This window comes from Ostrea edulis, chromosome 5 (assembly GCF_947568905.1).
Source record: "Ostrea edulis chromosome 5, xbOstEdul1.1, whole genome shotgun sequence".
Classification (NCBI taxonomy): domain Eukaryota; kingdom Metazoa; phylum Mollusca; class Bivalvia; order Ostreida; family Ostreidae; genus Ostrea; species Ostrea edulis.
In genome coordinates this window covers 26,569,488-26,590,374 of record NC_079168.1, presented here as the reverse complement: position 1 = coordinate 26,590,374, position 20,887 = coordinate 26,569,488, and the positions used below count along the sequence as shown (strand labels likewise).

Sequence of the window (20,887 nt, the reverse complement as noted above, 5' to 3'; positions counted from 1 at the left end):
TTGGGTGGATTTATTTAACATTACAGTACAGAATTCTTAAATAGCGTACAGCGCTGTGCGCTATGAATTTTTAAATCTGATTAACGTGGCTTGTTTTTCGGTATATATTCGGCGACATTGAACGTTGAAACGAGAAATTTAATATACAATGAAGTAATGTGTATGATAAATCGTAGCCATAGAAACTGGTACATATCATAGCAACTAATAAATTTTTTTTATAAAGCAATTCGGAATTCAGTTATGATTTTGATTTTTCTAAATTTATGAAATGAAGGCGTTTAGTTTTCTTTAAGCAATATAATGTGCTTATATAGAGTGAACTCGGGATGTATTGTTTAAATATAGATTAAATTGCTTCACGGGTCTTTAAATTTAGGTCGTACAATGTATATTAGTTGATCGGCCCGTATTATGAACAGCGTCAGTATTACACGTGTCGGCATGGCATTGTAGATTTTAATAAAGTATACATGTACATGTGCACGATCGCGACCCCCTTACAAAGAACGGAATACGCCGGACTCGCACTTCCGTCATAAAAGTAAGTAATGATAGTTTACTTGTGTGTTACTATCATATTGTACATGTATCTGTAAACTAAACATAAATGTTAATAATTATTACTTCCATAAATAAACTGTCAGAATGCTGATAATCAGCTGTTTTGATGAGTCTGCAGATTTTCTCCTGCTGTTGTGATGCGCAGACGCAATTCAAATAAATTATCCATTAGAATTAGGAATTAATTATATCCATGTCCAATATCAAAGTTTAAACCTAAAATAAAAACCAAGCTAAACACACAACTAAATTGAGTTCCAAAGGGATTTTGTTTTAAAATGTTGGATCCATAAAGCATATGTATGTGTAAACTATTGTCAAACCCTGAGAGTGGGTGCAACATGAAATACTTGTACATGCATCAGAAAGCAAGGAGATAGATTTAAATGATAGAAACAGCTGGAAAAATGTCATTTTATTGAAGCTAGTTTAAACAATATCTTATTCATTATTCATGTACACATGTATATATTTAAGATTATAAAGTACAGATACGAGAAAATTATCGGGGAAACAAGTCAATTGACTTATATCAACCCCTTTCTTATATATTAATAAATTCTTTTATTTAGACAGGATAGAACAATTAGTACAAATGACTAGTTTACATTGTGGTCCTGTATAAAACATATTCACAGACAGATACATGAGAGAATAGAAAAATAGATAACATAATATAAAATATATACATAAAATACACACACGATTTCACTGGGGGAAAATAAACACACACACACACACACACACACACACACACACACACACACACATACATACATACATATATATATATATATATATATATATATATATATATATATATATATACATACATATATTCCATAAAATTGTGGAGGATACCTTAAAAGACCGTTTATAATATTCAGTTCGAACTTTTGGTAAATATAAAATGCCACTATCGCTATTTCTTGTTGTTCTGGAACTAACTTGGCTGACAAAATTAAAAACGTTCATATAGTCTGGTGCCATGTTATTAAGAACCTTAAAAGCAAGCACTAGTTTTCTATATACAAAATGATCATGAACACTAAAAATATCAGCTGTAGAAGTCTGAGTTACTTTCACCTTCAATATAATTCTGGCTGCCCTTTTCTGTAACTTAAAAAGTCTGTCAATAAAAACCCTGTTTTTGGCTGAGCACCAAACTGTGCAACAATAGTTAAAATGAGGAAATATAACAGTGTTATAAATTTTCAATAATGCTTCATTTGACATAAAAGTTTGCAGACGACGTAAAATGCCTATTTTCTGTGAAAGTTTCTTGCATAAAGAATCAATGTGTACAGACCAGGTTAGACATTCATCTATTTGTACACCAAGAAGTTTGGCCGTTTTAACAGTATCTAAAACAATATCTCCTACTTTGATACACATTTTTCTACACTTTGAGAGTTTTTGTGCAGTGCCAATCAACATACATTGTGTTTTCGCTAAATTCATCGTAAGTTTATTACTTTCCATCCATTTCATAGAGTTTAAAAGATCATCATGTAACCTTTGCTCAATAACATCAATAGATTGATGTGAAACATCCTGAGATGTATCATCTGCATATATAGAGACATTTGAGTGCTTTAGGCATTTAGGATACTAGTAATCGTTAACAAATAAAATGAAGAACAATTGACCCAATATGGACCCCTGAGGTACTCCTATTGTAACATCTTTTTCATCTGACAAAACACCTTTCCATGTAACACATTGTGATCTTCCGCTAAGATAAGACTGGAACCATTTAAAAGAATTTTGACAAATACCAAATGATGAAAGCTTGTGTAACAATACCTGGTGGTTTACAGTGTCAAAGGCTTTACTAAGATCAATAAAAAGAACACCTGTTAATTTGCCACTATCTATATTACTTTATACATTTATTGCATGATAGTGAGGGAGATATGAAGATTTATTCACCCAAGAAAAATCATATTCCCCGAGGGCAACGCCCGAGGGGAATATGATTTTTCTTGGGTGAATAAATCTTCATATCTCCCGAACATTCATGCAATAAATTGTTTATTATACCGAAACAAAGCAAGACTACAAAATTGTATTTGAGATTGGAGTTTACTCATCTATACATCGTAGCCTACATGTATGTAGCTGAGAACATCGCGCCGTCAACGTATATATATAGAAGGTACAAACAGCGAAACACAGTGATATGATAACCAGTTTTTGTATTTCCATTCTCCTTGAATGCTGATTTACTTGCATGTTTTTATATCAACCAAAATCAGTCGATTTTAAAACTGTATATCAGAGACCCGCATATTTTGTGCCTTACGAACTATGAAAGTAGAATGACTCGGACTTATTGTGACGTCACAATACACTTCGTCTACTTTGACGTTAAATTCACGCTTCCACTGTCGTCAGGGGAGGTGCGGTTATCATCTCCTTACAGCCAATCAGAATCGCGGAAGAATTGTCCGCCATTACCTCCGTCAAAACTTGTGATGACGGAGGTTTTGAGGTACAGATGTTTTAGCCTGATTAACTTCGAGTTCTCATAAAACTGGTGGAATTTTGTGCGTCGGGGAAAAGCAACAGTGATTCACGTTACCCAGAAAGGATACTAGAAGTGATGTTTATCACATTTCCAAAGCCAAAATCACAAAAAGATTAATGTTTACGTTGGATAAAGGCGTGCGGTAGGCCCCACAGTAAGAGCAGACTGGACCGGCACACGTTTGTATGTTTAAAAGTAAGTTAGTCTTAGCAGACACTTATGTATTAGTTAATAGTAATAGTTAAATCAGGGACTGATAATAATACATACCCATGCCATGTGTATAAATGTACTAAGAGCTACAGGTGCTTGGGTTCAGGACCCCCCCCCCCCCCCCTTCTCCCGAATAACCTGCACGACTTGATTTAAATTATTTCTTGTTGAAAATCTCACTAATGCATGTCAACAATGTCTTACATACCCCAAAATAGCTTTTTTTTAAAACTATCCCCACTGGATATAACAATTCGTGTAGCTAGGTTATTTAAGGGAGGGGGGGGGGGGTGTCATGAACCCAAGCATCTGTGCTAAGAGCTACACAGTACTATTTCTTTTTTACTATAATATTATCTATTAAAAAGAATCCCATATCTAAACTATTTTCATATCTAGGGTCAATTCATTTAATGTTTACACCAATATATATGCAGTTTCTGGTCTGGTGTCTTAAATTTTCCCTGGCTCAGCCATACATATCATAACATGACTGTAAGAGCGCCATATTCAAGGTTTTCGTTCCATGATTCCTACAATAGATCATACCAGGGAATAAAGTTCTAAAGTTTCAGTAATCAGACTGATTCAGTGGTCAAAGTTTTTAAATATCAATAGAATTTTTGTCCATATATATTTTATAATACATGTAAATGGTTTTAAATTAGAATTTAGATTTCATAATAATTAGAGCAAACTGAAATAAGTAGTTAATAAATTGTTGGGTGTAATGTATGCATAGGAACTTTCATATAATAGGTCAGGTCACCTTTTAAAATTCCATGGCCCCTCTCAGCATCTATGTTTTACTTCCAAATGCTAAAAAAAAATTGTTGTTTCTTTATAGATTCAGTGGATATACTTGTAACAGCAGCACAAGTCAGAGAATTTACAACACCAGTTAACAACAGCAGAAAATGCCTTTCATCAACAGAGCATACTGAATCATCATCTGCAACTCCAGTTATCAATGGAAGCCCAAGATTAACCCCACCAACAGGCCACCCCATTTGACATTAACAGTACTCTACAGCAAGAGAAAAAAAAACCCAGGGTTGTTTTTATATTATATCAATTTGAGACATGCCACATTTTGTACTTTGTTAAGAGTTTTTTTATATATATACATCTGAGCAAATTCCCCAGTGTGTAAAAAAGGAGGGACATAACAAATATGACAAAACAATCTCAGTTGTTATTAACACTGATGAGGCTGCGACATAATTTTGAAATCAAGGACTTGGCATAAAGATTTTGTATTTCAACACAGTGTATCAGTGATATATTCTGTGCCTGAATTGACCTTATGTTGTGTTAGGTTGTGTTTCAATATAGTCCTATAGGAATGATATTAACAACATGACACCTGAATAAAAACTAATTTCCCAACAACCAGCACTATCATTGATTGTATAGAAAGGAAATCACAGAAACCATCTTCTTTAAAACTGCAGTGACAAATTACACATTCTGACTACAGATCAGCTATAACCTAAAGGGGACTTGTGGATTGTGATCCTTTAGGGGACACAATGGAAACTAGCTGTATGTTGTATGCTAATTTGTGTTATCCTGGATAAATAAAAGCTATTATTATTATCATATTTGTTAGTGAATTATTTACTGGATCTATGTCAGATGTTGCTGTTACAGAGAATAGTGGATTTTACAAACTCCTTTGTTAACTGATGGTGCAGGGTTGGCAAAAAAGTGATCAATATGAGTATTGACCGGGCCAGTGGTCAATACTGGTTAAAACCGGTCAATAGTGGTTAATACTGGTCGATTGAAAATTATTTGGTCATTATAGTCTGTGTTCTTTATTTTAAATGTTTAAGTGACCATTATGGTAAATACTGTAATTCATAACATGCACTATCAGTTTATAATATACTTATAAGTCATAATATTAAATAAATAATGTACACAATGACTGTTGAATTCGGGATGATGTAAAAGTTTCTGTTCAAATTCCTTAGTTTAAGAAGAACTACCTATAAGTATTGTTTCATTAATCTTCATTTTAACTGTTGAATAAACATTTGAGGGGGTGGGTTGGTGATGTTTTCATAACAATAACAGGCACACTGGTCATCTCTGGTTCCAGCCTATGCTTATTAACACCTGTCAACTCTGCTTCCTGTGCTCAGGTAATGTCCAGCTACCTTTTACTCTTAATCTGCCCAGGTACATGTATTAAGAGGTCTGTCTCCAATTGTCAAGCTATGCTATAGAACTGTGACCCTCTGGTAGGTACTGAAGATATTTCGGTCAGTTTCAGCAAACCAAATATATTAAACTTATGAAATTACATTTGATTATCTAATGAAAAATATTAATCCATATAATGAAAAGACTTAATTTATCTTTATCTTTGCAAGAAATGTACAAAAATAGGTAAATAAGTAAATCATAAATAATAGTAAAATAAAAGATGCAAAAGCAAGCAAGCAGATGAAACATTTTATTGAACCGGTCAACGCAGCATATATGATATAATTATTCAGTTTCAACCGAACAACAAACATCGTCAATTCCGTAACAAAACAATTATTCAAAACTCGGAAAACGTTTCGTAATTAACCCAGCTGTGCACGAACAGTTAGCATCGATGACAGCCGATCCTGCAATTCGATGGTTAGACGATGTGGTGTTTCTTTACTTCAAATGCAGCGAAAGCATCTAGCGCTAACAAATAAGTTATATTATAATTACTGTTTCTTCCGCGTTTTTACTCACTGAAATTATGTGAACATAATCTTCTCTGAAGTATGTCAGACCCTTTGACGGACTTTTCTGTGAAAATTCACGAGTAAACGAGGCGATTGAAAAGGTATCCTGTATATGATCTAAATCGTCCGCCATGTTGTTTACACAAGTTGACGGAGTCTGAAAACATGTGACGTTCGTTGTCATCGGTGGGCGGGGCGTGGAAGCGTGAATTTATGGAAAATGCACGAAACTGCAAACTCCCCGTCGAGGCCTCATTACGTCACCTACGAATAGAGCAAACGAACTCTGGTGGAAGTTTGCACGAAACTGCCCAAGGGGAAATATGATAGGGAGATATGATGTTTGAGAGGGAGATATGAAGTTTTGTCTTCCCTGGCACGTGACTGTCTAGACCAATCAGATTACGCGTTGCATAGAATTCTCATACTGAGGTGTAATAAAACCATTTATCAATAATGTTATGAAGTGCTGTTTCGCAAGAATGCTTTGGTCTAAAACCGGATTGATGTTCCATTAAAAGATTGTTTTTATCCAAATACTCGTAAAATGAGTTAAAAACATGCCTTTCTATAATTTTGCTCACGATTGCTAAAACTGACACGGGTCGATAGTTGTTCACCATAAAATTGTCACCAGATTTAAAAAGAGGGGTAACTCTAGCTTTTTTCCATTCGGATGCAACCACACCACTTTTTATAGACATGTTTAACAGATATGTTAAAATTTCACCAATCACACCCAAGCTAATTTTCAACAGCTTTACAGAAATAGCATCTAACCCCGTAGCCTTCGAATTTGACATAGCATTTATTTCATTTCTGACAAAATTAATAGAAATATTTGGAATGCTAAAAGACCCCCTATAGGCATTAATTGTTCAATTTCAGGCAATGAACTGTCAAATTTCTCTGCATATTTGTGTCCAATGCCGCAAAAAAAGTCGTTAAAAGTATTGGCCATCTCTTTTGTATCTGTAACGGGTTGTCCGTCCATTTCTAAATATGTTGGCGTAGCGGTTGCCGATTTCGTTGGTAAGAATTGTTTTAATTTTTTCCACATGTCTTTTGGTTTTGTATTGGCTTGATTTATTGCACTTTCCACAAATTCGCGTTTAGCATCGTTAATTTTGTTCACAACCCTGTTTCTTGCGGTCTTATATAATTTCCAGTCAGATTCGTCACGTGACTTTATTGCTCGGCGGTGTAATATATCCCTCTGTCGCATTTCTGAAAGTATCCACTTCTCAGAGTCACTGCGGATACGTCGTTCTTTTATGGGCATATGCTTGTTGACAACTGTCATGAACATAGAATGGAAAGACGACCACATGCTATCGATGTCGGGTAATGATTTCAGCGAGTTCCAATCAACAGCATTAAGATCATTAATAAAATCTCTTTCAATTAGTTTCTTTTGATCTCTATACTTTACATGAATATGGTCAAGTGGTGAAACAGCTTTAAATTTCTTTCGTATCGAATATATGAGGTGATGATCGCTCAGCCCGATTGGTATCACTCCCCTGGAGATATAGAATACGGGATGGTTAACATATATATGATCTATCAACGTACTGCTATCGCACGTCACACGGGTAGGCTCGTTTATCATTTGAGTAAGACCGCATGTTTCCATCGCGGATTTAAAACTTGAAGACTTTAATTGGTCTATATTGAAGTCGCCCATAATAACTTGTTCGGTACAGGAAGTTGACAAATCCTCCATCCGCTCCTCGAAATCCTCTATCCATTGTGAGTTGGAATCGGGCGGTCTGTAAACAACTCCTACATTGATTTTTGGTGAATTAAGAAGTTTGATATCTATTGTCAAAAATTCTAAATTTTCATCTTTGCATATGTTCATTACAGTCCATTTTTCTTTAATAAACATGAGTACACCTCCTCCATGCCGATTACGATCCCTCCTTATAACAGTGTATCCTTTGATTTTAATTTCAGTTAAAGTTGTTAAAATTTCATTCACACTCTGACCCACGGTGGAATTTCCACTACAAATATCTATACATGAATCGCAGATCCACTCAAACTTTCCAGGTCCAAATTCTGTGTTTAAAATTTGTTCTTTATCACAGCAAATACATAGATAATTTCCAGCTGGACCGGGATTTAACTGTATATCATTTGACAACAATAAACATAGAAAAGTCAAGAGTTGATTTGTACTCACTACGCTTTTGTTCCTCGTCGATCGATTGTTTTGATTGAAATTTCCAAAACTTCTGTTTAAAATTTCTTGTCCAAAGCACAAAACTTTCGGTGTTAAAATTGGCCAACAGAATCCTGGACAGTATTTAAAATCCTCCTTTACTTCTTGTTTGATTAAAACATTTTGAAACTGCATTAAAATCCAAAAGAGTAAGAGAGCTGTTAACACACCTCCGATCGCGACGGCCATCTTAAGTAATATCTTAATATATACTTTGGTGTTAATGAGAGATCTACACAATATAGTGTATAAATGATACCAAGAAAATATGAAGTCTATACGAAACATGCAATGTATATACAGCAAACACGGTTACAGTGAACAGGCTTAAAGTGAATTCACACTTACAGCAAAAACACGGTTACAGTGAACACGTTCATAATGAATTCACGCTTACAGTAAAACACGGTTACAGTGAACACGCTTATAAAGAATTCACACTTACAGTAAAACATGGTTACAATAAACACGTTCATAATGAATTCACGCTTACAGTAAAACACAGTTACAGTGAACACGCTTATAACGAATTCACACTTACAGTAAAACATGATTACAGCTAGTGAACACGCTTATAATGAATTCACAGTTAGAGTAAAACACCGTTGCAGTGAACATGCTTATAATGAATTCACGCTTACGGTAAAACACGGTTACAGTGAACACACTTATAATGAATTCACACAGTAGAACATGGTTACAGTGAACACGCTTATAATGAATTCACGCTTACAGCGAAGTGATTTTCATCCCCAATTATATCTAGAGCGTTCGCTTTGTAACAGTATGGTCTTGAGTTCAAGCCCCGCTCGTGCCATGGCCGCGTCAAACAGGACGGAATTATAGATAGGGATTGTTCTTTCGCCAAAAATTTGGTATTCGGACATGAGAGCCTCGTGCCTTTCGGATATGACCTTAAAAACGGAGGTCCCGTGTCCCAGCATGCAGGTGTTGGCACGATAGAAAGAAAACCCTCACTGCTACAGTCCTGAGCACTATGCATAGGTCTAAATTTGTTACAGTAGTATTTCACCTACATCTAGTGACGTCTCAATATGAGTGAAAAATTCCCGACGAGACAGACAAAATATCATAACATATAAGCACAATACAAATTAATGTATTACTACATTACATATAGGTGATGGACTTTGATAAATAGCAGAACAAAGATATACCACAAATAACAATTTACATACTATATTCTTTTTTAAAAGTTCATACCCAGTTAGAATTTTGTACAAATTTTGAATACTTTTTCGTTGTGATTGTACTAATTTGGATAGGTCAAGTACTATATAGTTTACTTTGAAGAATAAAGGATACTTTGTGGTCTTAATTATATTCAGCTGGATGTGAAAGACTATTAAAAGTGTTTTGGACACTGTACATACTAAATTCTATGTGGATGATGTCGTTCCTTAAACTTTGAACATTAAGATGTACTAGAATTATGAAGTTTTCTAATAATTCATAGTGGAGGATCCAGGATTTCCCCGGGGAAAAAAGGGGGGAGGGGGGTACATGTTAAAGTCAAGTATTGTCCAAAATACTCCGCCATTTTGGGTGACCAAACCTGGAGTTTTCATCTATTTATGCCAGTAATGCCTTGTAAATTTGTGGCGAAGGGGGGAGGGGGGGGGGCTCTCATTTCCGATTCACGTGACCACATATGCCTGGGTATCGTTAGAGCCTGGATTTTGTTCTAAATGTCACCACTTATAGTAGAATTAGAAGATGCAAGAACGTAAATTCTGTTGTCCTTATGAATGCCCCGGTATATCACCAAGTATGAGGACTTTATAGAATTTGATCATGTATTTGTAGAAATGCTGTACATTGGATCATCTCGACGATCTACACGATACTACAACTTGTAAATTGTGAATGGGATGTTGCGTTGTAACTGCTTGATTGTGTGGATAAAACTATTGTTACGATAAGCTGTGCTGTATTGATTTTGGTCCATAGTCTATTACTACATTAACATGAGAATACATGTAGTTAGAGAATCAACATGATTTATGTAGTTTTCTTTTTTGTTTTGCTTTTTTTTATTTTTTGAAAAGATTGGTTTAAGCCAGTCTTGATCTTATCGGTAACATGCTGGTATAAATGTTCTACACCTGGTATAGTATGCATTTTTTTTTTTACATTTTCAACAGTGAAAGATATTTTCACATTGCTATAATGATTTAAGTGGGTTTTTTTCAGTGTGAAATAGGACTACTTGCCACAAAAATTTATCCGTGATACATAAGATCCTCTTCATTTCACCTTAGCCTATATATAATTAATCTTTCATGTTTTTTTATTTGATACCCAAAACTAATTGAATTTTCACTTTGGGGGGGGGGGGGGTGCTTGATCCGCCTAGAATGTATATAAAATGCGTCATGTCTAGCAAAATGTATCAGCTGACGTCACGTCCTATCGATTGGCATAGATCTGTGATGCTGCATGCTATGGTAAGTTATAGCCCATAACATGTTATAACGTAGTCTAGTTTAATTTTTTTTTTAAGCAAAAACTGCATATTAGGCTATAGCGTCTATATAGATCTATAGCTTTTTCCCTACATGACATATTTAGTGTGATGTCAGGCCTACATTTTTAAAAACTTTCCGGTACTTTCTGTGAGAGCGACTCAAAACTCGATTTTGTGCTGTGAAGTAAACATTAAACTTATATTACCATGTAGTCAATCCATATCTTCTGTTATCAACATTCATTGCAAACTCCACCTTGCGTTTTCAAATTTGATCACTAAAGTACATACATAAGAACCAAGATGGCGGTTTCTCGCTTCGTCAGTCCTTGTGCGATGCAAGTGATTTCTATAAATTTATCAGTGTTTATAAAGGGACAGCTAAAAGTGCTGAAGGAGGAAAAACCGAAGAAAATGTAATAAACAGAAAACTCTGTGTTTTTGTTGTTGGGTATAGAATTGATTTCACTCGTGAAACGGGATTTTTTTTTTTTTTAAGAAATAGGCCTAGGCCTAAAATTTCACACCAGATGCTTCACATTCAGATATTATTTTTTCACTAACTTGTCCTCTGCACCAGTACGCTGGTGTGGGGGACTTTTTTGTTGGTTCGAGTCTAGTCCTAACCATAGCCATCCTGTCTTACTCGTGAAATAAATTCTATATCCAACAAGAAAACATTGCATATCCTTTAGATTATCGACGATACCTGTATCACACATAAATTATGTACAACGAGTCCGATGTGGGGTTCATCCGGAACACCTCGGGCCTTTCAAAGGTCCGATGTGTTTCGGATGATTTGCATCAAATTATGTAGCTTGAATTGAAAGTTCGTACATTTACCATTATCCTGCGGATTCTGGTGTTAAAATGAGTAGAATGACACTAAGGAAAGGATACACAGAATCTGGACCAATAACACAAAATAGTGAAAGTCTAAAGAAGTATATATACAATTCTGGGTTTCTTGTATGATCATACAGTGGCGGATCCAGAGGAGGGTCCGGGTGTCGGACCCCCCCCCCCCCCCACCCCACCACCACCACCACCACCACAACCACCATCACCCACCCCCTTCCTTTCCGTCAGAAAATTTCAATAAAAAAAAGGTAAAAATTACGCATTTTGAGGTGGAACCCCCCCCCCCCCCCCCCTCCAGTTTGAAAACAAAAATTAATGGTAGAACGTAACCCCCCCCCCTTTTTTTTAAAATTCCTACATACATGTAAGTAGTTAGAAAACTAAATTGGGTATAAGTTAAGTATTTGTGACATCGAATTATGAAGAGTGATTATTGAGTGATCTTGTAATATAATCGGAGTCGGGATACAGAAAGTCAGGCAGGTGTCAATCGCAATGTTCTCGGGTCTTTCCGGCAAGTTCGGGACTGACAGACCAGCAGTGATGGGCGGGCCTTCGAAGCACGTGAAAAATTTATAAATGTCACATAGCCTTTGAGATCGTTGAGGTCGATGATGAAGATCTCGCCCTCGCAGTTCACAAGCTGGTGAGCCTCAAAAACAACTTTGTATTTAATTTTTTGTGAGGATTTGGTTTACCGCTACCTTTCCGATCAATACCTGCAATTTTGCATAGGTCTTTAATTGACTTTAATTACTTTATTTCAAGGGACTATCTCAATGATCGCAGTAGCCTAGTGCTCAAAAACATGTTGACAAATCACCCCAATTTCTTACAATGTACCTGGGTTTGATCCTTTTTTTTCCCTTTAAGATTTGATATGGGACATGGAAATTCTGCCAATCTGGGTCATTTTTATACTATATGAGAACAAATAAAAATGGTTTAAAGTTCTTATTCATTCTCCACTTTTGATGTGAATATACATGCAAGTACTGACCTTGAAAACACCGAGGTCAAGGTTGTACATTATGATTTTCAAATAGCCCATTTATATAGAAATATTTACTTTTAACATTGTGTGATATAGGACCAAAGAAAACACTTGTTTGTGTACAAGTGAAGACAACGAACAGTGACCAATCTCATAGGTAATACAAAATTATTAGAACGGCAAATACGGACCCTTGAGATATCAAAGGTAGGATCATATACCTAGGAGGAGTAAGCATCCCCTGTTGACCGTTAACACCCGCTGTAAGCCCTATATCTTGATCAGGTAAACGGAGTAATCCATAGTCAACATCAGTTTATAAAGAACGGTATGAAACACATCAGAAAGCAATTTCTATAGCTTACTTTGATTTGAAAATTGATCATAAGTAGAACATGCTTTCGTGTATCGTTCTAAATAATGAAATAACCAAAACACAAAACACTATATGTAGGTGATAATGTGCTTCTTATTTGTTTTTCGGTAATTACTTTTGCATCCGCACTAGCGTTGTGGTGTACATTTCATGACTTTCAAGGTTTTTTCTATGCATGGCAATGTCAAAATACATATATGATTAAGATTTATATTTTCTGCTACGCGGGAAAACGTACAATATGTAATCACAGAAGGCAAAGAACAAACCATTGCTCGTTGTGAATAGGCGTCGACTAGCGTCAAGTAGATAGAGATATGTAGGTCTCTGGGAAAATATTGTCCCAATATTTTTCCAGAGAGCTACAGATCCACAGCTACACATGTGACGCGGGTAAGCTCAATCATATTCTAAACAATTATAGCATTAGGCCGTTATCCATAATTATGTCATCATTGTTTTTGTTCTTACCCTGACAATAGTTTGTGGGTGAAGTGCCCTAGAAGTTTGACCATTGCAAGTCTTCAAGAAAGGTTTAAATGAGTAGAATTTCAATTTATTTACCGCCCGTTACAGCTTGTATGCCTCACTTGAATTTGCTGTGGAAGCCTGGATTAACACTACTACCGGTAGGTAAGGAGAGAACGCGCAAAGGCATAACTTCCCTAGCTTTTGATCAATCCTGTCCATTGTATTACAGTATATATATGTGATGAATACTTCTGAATTAAGTAAACGATATGTTGAAATGAAAAGGGAAGTAAATCCATGAGATGAGTTTTTATTCTGTGTATAGAGCATGCGGAAGATTTTCTTAAACAATGTTCTACTGACCCACTTCAAAATAGGCCATCTTAAAGGAGACACAATATGTAACCCTCATCCTTTTTATTGCTGTGATCTATTTCAGAGTCTGAATAGTGACCAAACATGACAACCATCACGGAGGTCCGCCGATTTTATCACTACGTTATGGAGGACCTGAGTGGTAAGTCACGTTGTAAAGATTGCATCAAAATATTCAATGACGAAAATGAAAGAAAAACCACATTTTCTTTACCTTAAGTCACTAATCAATACTAAAGGACAACTACTAAGTGCTACATCTGTAACGTTTTGTATCTTTGGAGAGCTCGTTTCATAGCTGTGCCGGTCATATATAGATAAATTAGGAATTCTTGTAGGATTTCTCTATCTCAACCACGTTTTCTTGAAAAATTCATTGTTAAGGCTCTTGGACACAATCATGCCGAAAGAAAATAAAGATGTCTGATATACTAAACCAAACTTGTCTTAACCTGTGCAGACCCGCGGACGGAGGACTGGTTCATGGTTCGATCTCCAGTACCACTTCTTCTGACTATCGGCGTGTATCTGTATTTGGTTAAGATGGGACCAATATGGATGAAGTCCTGGAAGACATACGACCTAAAAACTGTCATGATCATCTATAACTTTTCTATGGTTCTACTAAGCGCGTACATGTTTTATGAGGTATGTTCATGTTTTATGGGGAATCAGAATGTACGTGTTTTATGAGATATGTACATGTTTTATGAGGTGTGTAAGTGCTCTATGAGATATGTACGTGCTTTATGATGTTTTGTTAGGTATGTGAGTGTTTTATGAGATATGTACGTGTTTTATGAGGTATGTACGTGTTTTATGAGATATGTACGTGATTTATGAAATATGTACGTATTTTATGAGATATGTACGTGTTTTATGAGGTATGTACGTCCTTTATGATCTTTTATGAGGATTGTGCGAGTTTTATGAGGTATGTACGTGTTTTATAAGGTAGGTACGTTTTTATGAGGTATGTACGTGTTTTATGAGGTATCTACGTTTTTATGTGGTATGTACGTGCTTTATGTGGTATGTACACGTTTTATGAGATGTATGTGTTTTATGAGATATGTACGTTTTTCATGAGATATGTACGTGTTTCATCAAATATGTCCGTGTTTTATGAAGTATGTACGTGTTTTATGAGGCATGTGCGTGTTTTATGAGGTATGTACGTGCTTTATGATGTTTTATGAGGCATGTGCGTGTTTTATGAGGTATGTACGTGCTTTATTATGTTTTATGAGGCATGTGCGTGTTTTATAAAGTATGTACGTGCTTTATGATGTATTATGAGGTGTACGTGTTTTATGATGTATTATGAGGTATGTATGTGCTTTATGATGTTTTATGAGGCATGTGCGTGTTTTATGAGGTGTATACGTGCTTTATGATGTATTATGATATATGTACGTGTTATATGGGGTATGTGCGCGTTCTATGAAGTATGTACGTGTTTATGAGATGTGTACGTGTTTATGAGATGTGTACGTGTTTTATGAGGTATGCATGTGTTTTATAAGGTATGTGCATGTTATAATTTACTAAAATGCATGATAACTTTCTTTTTGGATTTTATTTGAGCTCCACCATATATGGGAATTATAATCGTGTTTTAATGTTGCGATTTTATGCTCCCCGAAAAATTTCGGGGGATTATATAGTCGCTATCATGTCCATCCATCCGTCCTTCTGAGCTCATATCTCTTAAACCTTTTATCAGAAATAGATATAATTAATCACAATTGTTACTTGAGTCAAGAAATTGCGGATCAATGTCTCTCAAGGTCATTTTGGAAAGGTCAAGGTCACTCAGAACATAAATGTTCCTTATTTCAACATTTTTTTATATGAAAGTTCCCATCTCTTAAACCTCTCATCAAAAATTGATCTTACATGTAATTGGTTACAAATATTCCTTTGGACAGGCGAATTTTGGACCATGGTCATTTTGGAAAGGTCAAGGTCACTCAGAGCATATACCTTATATCAGAAAAAAGTTCCTTATTTCAAGTTTTGAGCAGGTATTGATCACACAAAGAAGTACATGTAATAGGCAAATAACTTTCAGACAAAGGTTACTCAAGGTCATTTTGTTAAGGTCAAGGTCACTAAACATATACCTAATATATCTTTTTTTTAAAACTTTCATATTAACAGTATTTCAACAATTATTGATCATTATGCAAGTCATTCGTGATATGAAGTAGTACATTGGTTAGATGCAGTTCGGGGAGCACCATTTACTGATATTCTTGTTTTTATTTAGATGCAGCTCGGGGAGCATCATTTACTGATATTCTTGTTTTTATTTAGACCCTGATGACTGTGTGGTTTAATCCTGACTTTGATAAAGTGTGTCAGCCTGTGGACTACTCCAACAATCCTCAAGCAATAAGGGTAATCAGCTGATAAGAACAGTGGTTTAATTTGATGCTGTGTTCAGGGAGACGTCTCTATGGAGTCTGGCACTTCATTACACGCATTTGCATAACTACAGTGGTTTATTTTGATGCTATGTTCAGGGAGACGTCTCTATGGAGTCTGGCACTTCATTTCACGCATTTGCATAACTACAGTGGTTTATTTTGATGCTATGCTCGGGGAGACGTCTCTATAGAGTCTGGCACTTCATTACACACATTTGCATAACTACAGTGGTTTAATTTGATGCTATGTTCGGGGAGACGTCTCTATGGAGTCTGGCACTTCAGTACACACATATGTATAACTACAGTGGTTTAATTTGATGCTATGTTCGGGGAGACGTCTCTATGGAGTCTGACACTTCAGTACATATAACTACAGTGGTTTATTTTGATGCTGTGTTCGGGGAGACGTCTCTATGGAGTCTGACACTTCAGTACATATAACTACAGTGGTTTATTTTGATGCTATGTTCGGGGAGACGTCTCTATGGAGTCTGACACTTCAGTACATATAACTACAGTGGTTTATTTTGATGCTGTGTTCGGGGAGACGTCTTTATGGAGTCTGACACTTCAGTACATATAACTACAGTGGTTTATTTTGATGCTATGTTCGGGGAGACGTCTTTATGGAGTTTGACACTTCAGTACATATATTAACTGCAGTGCACCTGTGTTTGTAACATCATACATAAGTAAACTTAGTGTAATGATTTACTTAGTATACGTGAATATCTCCGCCATTTGTTCCCGCAATTTTCAGTAAAAGTGATAGTGGTGTTCAGATATTTCACACACATTTAGATTCGTTTAGGGGGAGGTCCATCGTGATATTGACCTCCATTTTTTTTTTTTTTAAGGTTTTGCAACTTTCACTTCTACTACCAAGATTTCATTTGAAATACAAGCTATTTTCTCTCCTACAGTCAAAGAAATCAATAATCATTACCTTTTTTAACGACTTGGGTAAATCTAGATTCGTGAGAGCTACCGTTGTTACTCCACGAAAGAGACGACATTGTTCATCAAAACTCTGTTTTCTTTTTCATTCAAGCAAATATGCAAAATGTTAGAAAAGGGAACGGCCTTTAAAAGTTTTCTTATGAGATGGATTTGTTACTCCTCCAAACATATATAAATGAGATTTATCAATTTTGAACATCACTGTGAACGTAAATAATTTATTATTAATTATGAACTTTAACAAACACACTGTAATGCAATTATGAAAAATTAATATTAATAGGCGATACCACTCATTGTGTTACAATTAATGCATTGCTGAATGCAGTGACATTTTCAATATATCCTATAGTTATCTTGGAGATTGCGTGGCCGTGTGTAACTTTAGTGAATCGTACTCGGTGCTCAAGGTGAACGGTTGAAATTACAGAGCCATCCTCCACATTTGTAGAAGTTTTATTGCATTGTGCGATTGTGAACATTTTTCAATAGCGAAAACCCGCAGTATGCCCATTGGAACAGAGTAGTCCAAAATCGCGTTTTTATGCACCTGAGAAGAATAATAGAAATTTAAGAAAGAGCTTAAAGTAGGCCACATACATGTAACCCGACAGTAGGAAAATAATTGTGTATGATTTAGTTTATGTTGTGATATATGATTAAAATTGTTTGGATAAAGTACAATGGAACCACACAATGAAAACTGTTCAGTAGGTGGATTATTTTATATATTAGGCCACCCTAAACAAAACCCTCGGTCCATGTACGCAAATCCTCGGTCTACGTATGCCCTGATCAAATCCTCGGCCTGTGTATGCCCTGAACAAAATGATTATTTTCTACAACTGCGCATTTGTATTAGAATTCAATATGAATTTCTCTATATTTTGTTGTGATAGGTTATTTGAAAACTATTTAAACTTATATTAAACCCTCTCTGTAAACATTTACAAAGAATACGTATCGTTGTTGCTACTGTTTTACAGATTTTATTCAAATTATAAATACGTGACTGCAATTTGTGTTCCCCACTTGCAAGATAATTCTATAAACCATAAAAATACACTATAGAAGAGCGATGGGACAAATATTGATAATTTCTGCATCAAGCCGTCATCGAGGGAAACTATCTCCTATATTGAATGACATTATGTCCATTATTTCCAAGTATTTAATTCTTCTTCAACATTTAATCAACTTTATATGAAGTGCGGTTGCACGAAGCTGATGTTTATAATTGTTTTGGTTTTTTTATTTCAGTTGGCCAGAGTTATTTGGTTGTATTATATGTCAAAACTTATAGAACTGCTTGATACGGTATGTTTAAAATTTAAAACTATAGTAAGTTTGTTAGAAATTTTTCAAATTTTAAAACTATTAGCCAAACTCATTGTGCTTTTTGTTTTACTTTTTGCAGGCTTTTTTCGTGTTGAGGAAGAAAAACAGCCAGATCACCTTCCTACACGTGTACCACCACGCCTGCATGCCTATCTGGTACTGGCAGGGTGCAAAGTTCGTTTCCGGCGGTGAATGTAAGTTCAGTTGAATTGTAAAAATAAATGATTTCTTTTTAATCCGACATTTCATTTTCGCGTGAAAATGAAATTGCTCACATATTTTGATTTTCAAAAAACAACAACAACAAAACAACAAAAATCCGAGTCCACAATCTAGAACGTGACTCTATCGATGAGAGAGTTATCCTTCTTACCGCAATATGTCATTTGTAATTTCAGCCTACCTCGTCGTCAGCTTGAACAGTTTCATTCACGTTCTTATGTACACCTATTACTTACTGGCAGCATTTGGACCGTCCATGCAGAAATACCTGTGGTGGAAGAAACACATGACGAAGCTTCAATTGGTATCTTCTTCTTCAAAGCTGTCATTTGTCACCAAAAATTAATTCAATGAAAATTGCTCTATGTCATATAATTAAGTAATAACACCAGTATTGAATTATTTTAAGCAGGCACATGAATATGTTATCTTGGTGATTGAATAATTATTGTCTTGCCAGACAATAATTCTTCCTTAAACATTTCTAAATACACTAAAAGCGGTTACCTAACGTCATTTGATTTAGGTGTATCTTGTTTTTGTACAATATCAATGTTTTTATTAGTCATTGATATATATTCCTAATTTTGAGGGGAAAAAATAGTTGCCATCACTTTCACAGCTGATGTCCCTTTAAACTAGGACCCAAACCGCTGTTCGCATTCGGAGTAAGAAATATTAGATACACATACATTATTTATATTTTAGATGATTATTCTCTGAGGTCTGGGTTCTCTTTTCAGATACAGTTTGTGTGGTTTGTGTTGCACGGTGCCCGTGTCTTCTATATCGGATGCGGGTTTCCCAGGGCTTATATATTGTGTCAGTGCCTTTTTGCACTTTCGCAGTTTATTCTTTTCCTCAATTTCTACGCAAAGACCTACAGGAAAACAGACAATATGGAGGTCAAAACCAACTCGAATGGGGATTGCTCTAAGAAACGAAGCTGACGCGATGCTACATTGTATTTTTTAAAAGTAAAATGAATATCACTAATACTCGCAAAAACTGAGATTATTGGTAAGACGGACCAAAATATCGTCAACATTGGAAATATTTTGAAAGCTGATGAATAAAGAACAACCACTAATGTAAATGAAGACAATTTGAAGTTGTTGTTTTTTTCTCGCACTTTTGTGTGATGTGATCGACTGGTATAAATCTAGACAATCAATGTTAATGACGCATACCGATATATGACAGGAGTGAAGTTTGTTTTACATATGTGGTACTAATTTTGACCACGGATTGCTCCGTCTACCTGATCAAGATAGAGGACTCACGACGGGTATGACCGATCGACAGGGGATGCTTAGTCCTCCTAGGCATCTGATCCCACCTCTGGTGTGACCAGGGATCTGTCATTGCCCTTTCCATAATTCTGTATTTTTTATGGAATTTTTTATATGGGTCACTGTTCGATGTCTTCACTTTATCATTCATGTTTATAGATTGATTCTTGTCATAAATCAGAAGTTATACATTGCATATGCATATATTTTCTTCAGTTATCAAACGTTTGAGTCGTGTAGCTATATTACTAATTCTTGTTTACAGATGTAACATGTAACGCTAAAATGAGGCCTGGGGAATTTATCAACGAGACTATTTCAGTGGAATTAAGTAAAATATTGATATTTTCCCTCATTTGAAAAAAAATTTGATAATACTGACTTTTTTCTCCAGCATAGCAAAATCACAGCAAAGATAGATTTTCAAAATTATAGGCATAAGTTTTGATTGACAAAAGTAAACGAGAATAGAAAATTTGGTGGATATTTTGGACTTTCCGCACCTCCAGGGGCCATGTGTTGATGCTGTGCCCCAATTTGTTACACACACACACATCCAAAAAAATGTGAAAATTGTTGCTTTTTAATTGATCCGACGCCCCTTCTTTATGTCATTATGCACCTTATTACACCAGTGGTGTTACATGAAACAGTCAAATAGAATTCTTACAGATGATACAAACGCATGTTCATATCAAGTAGTGCTTTTTCACAACTGTATACATGTAGAACAAATCTGTTTTATTACGAATTTGTTATAATAAAATTACGAATTCGCTAGAAACATGTAGCGAATTACACTTACA

At 35.5% G+C, this 20,887-nt stretch overlaps 1 protein-coding gene across 7 annotated transcripts; it reads left to right on the top strand.

Annotated features, from left to right (window-relative positions):
• Positions 1–440: 440 nt before the first annotated feature.
• Positions 441–20,887, top strand: LOC125651704 (elongation of very long chain fatty acids protein 4-like). 7 transcript variants are annotated; one of them, XM_048880415.2, is made up of 9 exons: positions 478–544; positions 13,565–13,617; positions 13,899–13,976; positions 14,295–14,482; positions 16,154–16,237; positions 18,490–18,546; positions 18,647–18,761; positions 18,966–19,093; positions 19,533–20,887. In XM_048880415.2, exons 3-9 carry the CDS (start codon positions 13,919–13,921, stop codon positions 19,737–19,739), a joined length of 837 nt encoding a protein of 278 aa, XP_048736372.2. In that variant the 5' UTR covers positions 478–544; positions 13,565–13,617; positions 13,899–13,918; the 3' UTR covers positions 19,740–20,887. The 7 variants fall into 7 exon arrangements, with proteins under 7 accessions (XP_048736369.2, XP_048736372.2, XP_056021548.1 ...); XM_056165573.1 differs by lacking the exon at positions 478–544 and adding an exon at positions 10,615–10,734 and having other exon boundaries at positions 13,471–13,617; XM_048880412.2 differs by lacking the exon at positions 13,565–13,617 and having other exon boundaries at positions 441–544.